This window comes from Lepisosteus oculatus, chromosome 5 (assembly GCF_040954835.1).
Source record: "Lepisosteus oculatus isolate fLepOcu1 chromosome 5, fLepOcu1.hap2, whole genome shotgun sequence".
NCBI lineage: Eukaryota > Metazoa > Chordata > Actinopteri > Semionotiformes > Lepisosteidae > Lepisosteus > Lepisosteus oculatus.
This window is the reverse complement of record NC_090700.1, coordinates 49,778,560-49,788,216: the sequence shown is the minus strand read 5'-3', so window position 1 is coordinate 49,788,216 and position 9,657 is coordinate 49,778,560. Positions and strand designations below refer to the sequence as shown.

Below are 9,657 nucleotides of genomic sequence, written 5' to 3'. Positions count from 1 at the left end.
GTTTAGTCATAGATTAATACCATAAGTGTTTTTGTCAAACCTAAAGACAAACTGGGGGTAATTTATGAATTGATGTATGCTTATCTGTATGATTACATCTGTATGGTGCAAGTCTCTTAATGAATAAAATTAAAAAAACGGTATTAACGACGAACCCTATCTTATTCTTCTATGATTCATACAGTATGCACTGGAGGTCTCTTTTTTATCTGAAGTGTTAGGAACAATGATTTCCAGGAACTTATTGGCTAGTCGTTGCCGGATGAATATGGCTACTCTGTCAGTTATGGGTTTCTATTGGCCCGTATTTACGCTAATCAAACGAATGGTGCTTCCGGGTCCGTCTAGGGAGGTAGGTTGCACTTACAAGCTGTCAATAGAGGAGGAAGCAAGAAAACGTCAACAAAGTCTTTCAAGCTGTAAGTAAACTTACCGTAAACAAGAATATGCCTTCATACTTTTTGGTTGTTACCTGTATGGTTCAGCTAAGACGTATACCGGTGACCCTTCAAGTGATATTATTGATTGGCTATTATTTTGGTGCAAATTTCTTTAAGCACAATTGGAATGCATGAGATGTTCCGCTTTTCTTTCTTAGCTAAGGGTAATGGATCAACATGTGATTAAACATCCACTGTTCGTTTCTTCAGCTGTTTACGTAACAGTTGCCGGTGGTTCCCAGTGTATTTATCGTAACACCAGGACTTGTCCAGTAGCCACGGTATTTTTACTAGGGCGCATGATAACACTTATTTACAGTTGTGCGGCAATGAGAGCTGAATTCTAACGTGGAGTAGTAATCACAGAGTCAGTTGCCCAGCTCTCAAAATCAGATACTGTACAGCACTGAACAGGTGGGAGAGGGTTAGGTCGTCTCCAAAGTAGGAAAGCCCGATGCACGTCAAGAGTAACTGGATTTGAGAAAGTTATTAAGAGGCTCGCTGTCTTACAATGATTACTGCAATGTAGGCTTGGAGCTCGCAGTTGATTTATTCAGCGCTTTAAAACACTTAAATGTTGAATGTGTAACAGCAGTCCTACCTACTGTTAATTAAATATAAGAACTTAAGAAAGCTGACTAACCAGAGGGGAGATTGCAGTAGAATTTTCTGTAGAAGCCATATGGACATTAAACCTGTGGAATGTGTATGAGGTTTGAAAAAGCACAACGTTTCCAGATATTTTTCCCCCCATCTGGTTTGGTCAAGTGCTATTAGGCCATTTAAAAAATAGTGCTTGCAATGGACTGCATTCAGATCCACACTGTCTCTTGCTTCCTGTGAAACCTGTTGCCTGAACTATTCTGTATGTTCAGTCAGTAATTAATACTGTGCCATTGGTTGGTTAACTAAGATTTTTTTGGTGTTTAACAAAATGGGCATAATCCACTGGAGGCAGTCCAGTATTTAAAAGAAATTAACTTCCCAGGTTATTTCTCCTCCTTGCAGTTTAATTTATAATAGTCTAAGTTATGTTCATGCTGCGGTAGTTCTCAGTTTAATAAACATTCGTTAGCTTGTCCTGGGTTCTTCAGAGGAAAGCTTTGCTTGAGTGTGAGTGTGGTTGTTTTTAAAGGCAAACCATTTCACAGTGTGTGAGAACTTTCTGTATCAGAAAGCAGAGCATCTCTGTCGGCACATTCCTGGCATGAGGCAAGAGCTCAGTGACATCCCCAGTGCCCTGGATCCATTGACGCTTTTTAGACTTTTAAGGCAGTCCTGGAATCAGTGTGAGGCCACAGAACAGCTGCAACATGAAGGTTTGGGATCTAATCACTACTCTTCTCTCTGTGAGGGATTATACCTAACTACTGTAGTACAACATGCAGAAATTAACTCTTTACACTTAGCAAGAGAATGTTTAGAGACAACAGTTATCTTTCAATTCATTTTGATTCTGCTTACGGTACTGTATATATTTCGGGCATGTTTGGACTGGATCCTGTAACTGTTTCACATGACATAATTTTATTTTACTAACTAAGGGTATCATTAGATTCAAAAGCTCGATAAGCAATTTTATGTTTTAGATGTCAGACATTTGTACCTAACCTGGTTTATCTTATCATAAACTGAACCCTGTGAATGTTGCAATGCAGATTGCTTCTTATTTACTGTATGGGGCATTCAAGGTGAAAGGGTATAAGCAATACAATCAGATGAACAAAGTTGGAAAACATGCTTGTTAGAAATATATTTTGAGAGCAATAAAGACATTTACAGTAGCTGCCCAGAGCTGTTAATTGTCATGTTTCCTGCTATACACATAATGAACTTCAAGCAGGGGTGTGTGTAAATGAAAGTATGGCATGTCAGTTTTCCAGTTTCCATATGCTACCTTTGGCACCAAACACTAAATGAAACTAAAAATCAGTTATTGTAAAGTAATAACATTTGAGGTCTGCTGACATTTTTCATTCGATTTTTGCCCTAGATGCCTTAATACCTAGTGCATTTCGAAAACCGCTTCACACATCATAGGTGAACTTAATCATGTCATTGGCATTGGTTGACAAATCATCTGTTTATTTTGCAGTCTTCTATATTCTTTGGCCTTCCGTCTTCTGATAATTCCAGCATAAATGAATAAATAACACAGATAATTTATCAGAAGCAATACATTTTATATCCCAGCACTCTGAAGTTCTTTATGTTCACCTGAGAACAACTTTCATCTTTGCAAGGCATAGCTTTATAATAAGCTGCTTTTGTCAGCCCACCCTAAGTATTATTCACATGGAAAGATCCTAGCTATTGTTCTGGTAATTAATTGGTTGTCTTGAGACAGGTGCAACAGAAGATTTAAAGAGGTCACTATAATACCTGGTGTAATCATATTGCCCTTCATATTCAGCACAGCAAGTTTCTCCTGGGATTCCCTATTCTCTGCTTTCAGAGAGTGTCCCCCTTCTCTGTGCTGCCTGTTGGAAAATGGCCTCTCTGAAATCTGCCCTGAGGCAGGCAGTTGTTGGAGAATGGAAGTCCTGTCTCCTACGGTGCACTTCTGAACTCATTGGCTGAGGGGTAGCGCTCAGCTCCTACAGGGGACGGCTGCTTGGGGTTGACATCTTGCTGGATTTGTTTCGGGAAAACCCCACTTGGCTGTGAAAAACAATTTAAAAGTAGGAGCAGTCATGTTTGCTTCTATTCTATAGTAAGGGCAATGAGGAGCACAGTTTCAATGTAGCCCAGCTGGACTTTGCCTTGCACATTTATTATGGGACATTTTGTGTCAGATTGGATGTAAAAAAATGGTGAAAACTCTCACGCTCACTGGATTATTTTAGCAATTACCTCCCAAATGACGAAGCCTAGCTGAAAGTATTTTTTTCTTTCTATTACATTTTTTTAACTGAAATTCTTATTTTTATTATGGTTTTACTTATGATTGTGCATAAGTTGAATATTTTTAGAACATTCTGCTTCACATATTGTGTACTGTATGTATGCAGAGCGTAAGAGTAATAGTTAATAGTTTCTGTGTCATACATGTGATATTGATAAGGAATTTGTAGAGTCTTAGGATTCTGTTCTGATTGTTTAATAAGGTAAATGTATTACTTTAAAAAGTAAAAATGATAAAATAATTCTTCTGTAACATTTACGTGCTTGGTACAATGTGTCAAATAACTGGTAGATAAAAGGGAAATGAGGGAAGAGAATAAGGGAAATATTTGCCTAATAATGAAAATGTATTGGTTTACTGTTTTCTTTTAAGTAGTATGTTTACATGCATGTCACAATGTATCCAAACAATTGGAAGCAAAAAGAGAAGTTTGTGTAGTTTCAGTAACCTAACCTGTAGGAGCTACTGCTGCATTAAAAACTGGGTGGTGTTGACTTTTAATCCGGTTCTCTTGAGTGCTCGAGATATGAAAAGGTTGATCTTTGAGCCTGGGCTTTCAGAGGTTTTGTTTTTTGTGAATAACGACAGTACAATTATTATGTTCATCTTCTGCACTGAGCACACAAAGGTGAGTAGTGTACTGACAGATTTAGTGCTGATGGGGAAAAAAAGTGGTCAAATAATATTTTTTAAGCAAATGATTCTTCCATATACAGTAAGTCCAGGAAAAGGTTTTTTTTGCTGCACCCTTTAAAAAAATCTTAGATTTAAAACTTGAATAACAGAATTCCCTTTGTGTGTCTTTTCTGCATCGAGCTCATACATTTATATGTCACCTCTTGATTCACATCCTCTTGCAAATATGCTGTATGTGTGGAATTAGAATTATGCTTTGAATTTCTGTCCGTCAGAACGGAGTTGTTTTCCCTAAGCTGTTGAAGGTGTTAATGCAGTGACCCTTTTCTCTCAGCGCAAACACTTATCCTCAGATTATTGTATTAGCATTGTCTGTAGAATTGTAATAATCTTATGTATTAATAAATACAGATGGATTGGTCAGATTCTGGAAAGTCTTTAAATCTCTTTTGGTCCTAATCGGTATTCTGCCTCGGCCCATCCTGGGGGAATGATCTTTCTTCAGTATGGAGTGGGTCTCTCGTCTGAGATGATAATAGTACTTCATTGAGTTTTTAAACCTGTTTGTAAATATTGCAGCATTTATTTTCTTTTTCAGCTAAAATAATTTAATTATTAATTTTTCTAATATAATATTATCAGATATTTTATATGGGCTTTGGAGTCCACGTCTTAATTGTTGCACTGAGGTCTTGCTTTTAAATCAGATCTTCTGCACCTTTCAGACTAATCCCAGAGCTTTGATTGTACAGTATAATAATTGAACAATAGTAATTTCAAAGTTTCCTGGTCTTTTTTTTATAGTTGTAATATTATTTGACCACGCAAGACCCCATAAGTATTGGCAGAAAAATGAACCTTTCTTGTTTAATAGTTTGTTTGCAAAAGCCATGTGCTATAAAATAAACAGAGCAGTAAACAATGTTGTGTATTTATGGTTTCAATGTAGTACAGGGCTATGTGTTATTATACTCGTGTTTGCTATTCTGTAGCTGAGAGGGTTTAAAAAAAGGTACTGGAGCCAAAGATAATAAGTACTTTGCTGAGCTTCAGCCTTCCTTCCTAATCACAGCCTCAGGAAATCCACAAAATAGATTTCAGCCGTGTCTCAAAGGTTGAAATGGGAGGTTCTCAGAGACAGAGAACAAAGCTGAGGCACTCTCAAGGCCAGTGTGTCTCTGCCTGGCCTAGGACTCCAAGGTGATAAGGGCTTCAGAAAAATACACCGTGGAGCCAAGAGTGAGGATTTAGACAGCCCTTCTCTAATGCTCACTGACCGGTATGTGCTTAATTCCATTTTCCATGAGCCAGGTGCAGTAAAAAGACTGGTGCACACAGAGAGCTGTCAGTCCATTCACCACTACACACCACATCACTTTCTTCTTCCCAGTTGTCAGTTGCTTAGACTCTGTCTTTCAATACCATTTCTAAATGCTGTCAGGCCTTGCGCAGCATGTAGGGAGGTACAGATTGTTTTTTCGTGGGTGGGACCTTATTTCTTCAGGGCTTAAGATTCCTCTGTTTTATCTTGCCAAAGTATCTCATCATATTTTCTCAGCGAGAAGAGAAAATAAAGGGGAGAGGTTATTGTTTCACCTGTTGCAGCTAGGCTTGTAAGGGGTTTGAAACCATTGTCCATTAAAAGCCTCCTATAAAACATGCTTGGCTGTGACTGTCCTGGACCAAGGCTGCTGACTGCTGTTCCAGGTAAAAATATTTATAATCATTCTGCAGTCCTTTTTGTACTACTGTATGTAGATGACTGCATGGTGACCTACCACAACAACTGTAATCTCTCGTTAACAAAAGTTCGTTTATGGTGTGAATTGCTTCTGTAGCTAAAAAGGATCAATATTTTTTTATTAGTGATGTACACTTAGCGATATTCCCTGGAAAATGTCATCAGTATATTAAATTACTGCAGATGACTTTTCTGAAAGTGTATTGTATGCAGTACAAAAGTATTCCTGCACTACACAGAGGCTATGAATTACCAGTATCGTTTTCAGTCTGTGTCCAGAAGCAACTGATCAGAAACCTGAAATCAGAAAACTAGGAGATACAGTAGTACACTGTTTACAAGCCTGTCATTTGTCTTGATTTTGTACGTTAAACTTCTGTTTCTGTGGTCCTTTAGTTTGTTTCTTTGAGTCTCTTTGTCTTCCTACCTTAAGGAAACAAAGTAAAGGCTCTTACTTAAAACAGAGCATTTTTGCATGTTTTGTTCCACATCAGAATCATAGATTTGGAGTATCACTTTACTGTACAGTACATCTCCTTTTGTAGTTAACTGTTCACAAGCCTTGATTGTTACTTGAAGTAAGGAAAGAAGGTTCCAACTGAACTTTCTTCCTTGGGATTTGACATGGGATTTTCCATGTCTTTGGCAATCATTTGTCTAGAACAAAACTAAACGTATTGACTGTGAGAATAAAATATCAGGTAGGTGCTATACAGTTTTTCACTAGGTGTGGTCTATGTAATTACATGCTGGCTGGTAACTACAATAATCTGACTTAATTTGTATTTTTTAGTTTTGTATAATATACCGTACATGTGTTGTTGAAACAAGTTTCACATGTGAGTGTTTCCAAAACATTTGGAGCTGAAGGGCATTATCATGCTATATAAATGTTTATACATATCCTTTTCACATTTTATCTTTTGTGGAAAAGCGGTCATTTTGTGGGGGATAATTCAGTGTTTTGGAAATGGATTTGAGAGCAGAGGGTGTGCAAGATTAATTTATCTTTCAGACACGTAAAAGCAGGTACTACTGTTTTAACATTGGTTTCTAAATTGTTTCTACGTGGAATAAAATCTGAACTGTTGCAGCAAAAAAGTGTTAAAGATACTGTTAACATGGTATGACAGGCTTCAGGATCGTCTCTGTCTGCACTGGATCATTATCTGGAGACACAGTGTACCACTAGCTGGGCTCCAAACCAGGAGGATTTGCTTATGTAATGACTGGTTCCAGGAGATAAAAAGCTTTTAATGTGGCGTTGCTCATGTGCTTGGATTGACATGATGCACTCTAGTCAAAACTCAGTACTCAGAGAGTCCTGTTGTCTGCTGCCTTGCAACAAGTTCTGTATCTGTGGGGCAAGATGGTTAAAAGAGAGAAGAAATAGTAAAAACCTTTTTTTATTTAAGACTCCTTGTGCTCTCTTTCTGTTCTGGCTTATTCTGCTTTGAATATGAAAGCAAACTTGAAACCTCGCTCATCTGCATTACCTTTTACACATGTATTTTGTTTCTTTTTTCAGGTGCTGGCCCGTGAGCTGATAGCGTGGGATGGGTTGTTCCACGTCCAGCTCTAGAAGCGTCTGCGATTGAGCCAGCCTGAGGACTCCAAGCCAGATGAATGAGACAGGGCTGCTGACTAAGAGGATCTAAATTTCTGCCAGCTTCCCCCAGGTCCCTGGGCCCTGTCTGTCTGGGGGTCTGTCTCTCTCTCTCAGTGTCAATCTTTCCCCTTCTTCAGTCTCTGCCCGTTCGCCTCCCAGGCTGTTCGAGACTGTCAGTGCTTTGCCGTGCCCCTGGCCTCGTGCCCTGCGCTGCCCTCCACTGTGTGTTGGCGTGCGATGGCGCGGCAGGACTCTGAGCGTTGCCGCTGCGGGCTGTGATGTCAGAGCCCAGCAGCCCCGGTGAGAGCCAGCGCGGCGCTCCCAGATTCTTCGTGGGCTGCGAGGACGATGAGAGCGAGAGCCTTGGGGACACCAGCATGAGGACAGACATGGATCTGTACGAGGATGACGAGGAGGCGGACTTGGTGAGGGGAACCGGGGGGCTCTGGGGTGGAGCGTGACGTGGAGGAGGGGAAGGGGGAGAAGGACAAACTGGTGCCAAATAACTTGTAGGGTTCATGTGTGGCAATATTGGGCAGCATGGTGATGCAGTGGTTAGTATTTCTGCCAGGACTCAGATCTGGGAACGTGGGTTCAATTCCTAGGGTGAGATCTGCAGGGAGGTTTGTATGTTATCCCGATGTTTATGTGGGTTTCCTCTTGGTCCAAAGACCTGCTGGTAGGCTAATTGGCTTTTGGGAAAATTGGCCTTCCTGTGAGTGTGTGTATGTCTGTGTGTGGCCTGCAGTGGACTGGTGTCCAGTCCAGTGTGTATCCTGCCTTGTGCCCATTGATTGCCGGGATAGGCTCTGGCTCACCAGCAACCCTATGTTGGACAAAGTGCTTGGTTATTGGATGGGTTGTGCACTACACTAATGAATAATGGGTGATTTGCAGGGTGTTTTCAAAAATGAACAAAACTAATGATACAAACATTTTTGTCTTTTTATATGTCATAATTCTCTAATAACTGCACATCGAATGACTTGTACTGTACTTAACTTGAATGTAGGGGGACATTTATTTTTTTCTTTGTATTGTAATTTAATTTTTTTATGGGGAGATTTGAGTGCAGGTCTGCAGACGTGAGTGCAAGGCCTTTACGTGATGGATGTTAAACTGTCGGTGTTAAAAGCATGGGATTTCCGGATTCTCTCCTCAGCCGCCAGAGCGGCAGATCGTGGTGGGGATCTGCGCAATGACAAAGAAATCCAAGTCAAAACCAATGACTCAGATCTTGGAGCGGCTTTGTAAGTTCGAGTACATCACAGTGGTGATTTTCCCCGAGGACGTCATACTCAATGAGCCTGTCGACAACTGGCCCCTCTGCGACTGCCTCATCTCCTTCCACTCTAAAGGTAAGGACCCCCGGCATGTCCATTGTCTGGAGTGTGCTGGAAGGAAGCACCTGCAGAGGAGCTCCCGGTGGCGCTCCAGGAACAATGCACTGACAATGACAAAAATCACCTTGCATGCCCATACTGTACCTCTTTTCAAGAATGTTCTTTTTATGAAAATTGGATACTATGAAGCATGTACTGTAAATTTTTACCCACATCTAACGAATAACGAAAGCCAACTTCCAAACTACAAAGAATTGACGTGAAGAAAGATGTGGAAACCTCTGCCAAGTGTAGAGAGTGAAGAGGAAGATGTCATACAGCCCGTTTCATGTTGAGTGTTCCCATCACATTCCACTAGCTCGTGTGGAGGGGGATCTAGCGCAGAGCCACAATGAGCGGCATGGGAGACGTGACACAGCTCACCACGTCTTCCTTCATGCATTGTGCGCCTTTGCTTTTCATAAGAATATTAGACTTTGCCTTGGATCCTAAAGGTGTTAAGAAAATGAAACGCACAAATATCATACAGGGTTTGTTTAATTACACAAATAGAAAATTTAGTGGTTACTGTACAGTAGTATACTTATGTATGAATGATTAATGATATAACTGCGTTAGGTAAGTGGGTTTTTTTATTACTAAAAACACAAACCACAGTATGAATGTTAGTCATTATTGTTTCTTTTTGTCATTTTTTTGGAGTGAAAAAAGTAGAGGTGACATTTTTGTGATCCGGAGTGGATTATAATTTTTCCTGGTAAGAAATCATGTTCAGTAGGTTTTTCTGTTTAGGAATTTATGTTACGAAAGGGTGCGAATTAAATTCATAAAAAGAGGTACAGGTGTATTCTGTTGGACAGAATATTAATCAATGCATTGTAAGAACAGAAGGGCTGCATAAATAAGAATTATACAGTTGAAGAGGTTTTCTGTCTGATCCTTCGCTGAGCTGTGATCTGTGAAAACTGTCCAAGTACACTATA

The 9,657-nt window shown here is 40.0% G+C and overlaps 1 protein-coding gene across 11 annotated transcripts in view; it reads left to right on the top strand.

Annotated features, from left to right (window-relative positions):
- Positions 1 to 342: 342 nt before the first annotated feature.
- The window catches only part of ppip5k1a (diphosphoinositol pentakisphosphate kinase 1a), a 41,580-nt gene continuing 32,265 nt past the window's right edge, over positions 343 to 9,657 (top strand). For all 11 annotated transcript variants that reach the window (XM_015343223.2, XM_015343221.2, XM_015343219.2 and 8 more), the window contains exons 1-3: positions 343 to 419; positions 7,251 to 7,756; positions 8,494 to 8,689. In XM_015343223.2, the coding sequence (XP_015198709.2) occupies positions 7,610 to 7,756; positions 8,494 to 8,689 (343 nt within the window). In that variant the 5' untranslated portion in view covers positions 343 to 419; positions 7,251 to 7,609. The remainder of the gene's footprint in view (positions 420 to 7,250; positions 7,757 to 8,493; positions 8,690 to 9,657) is intronic.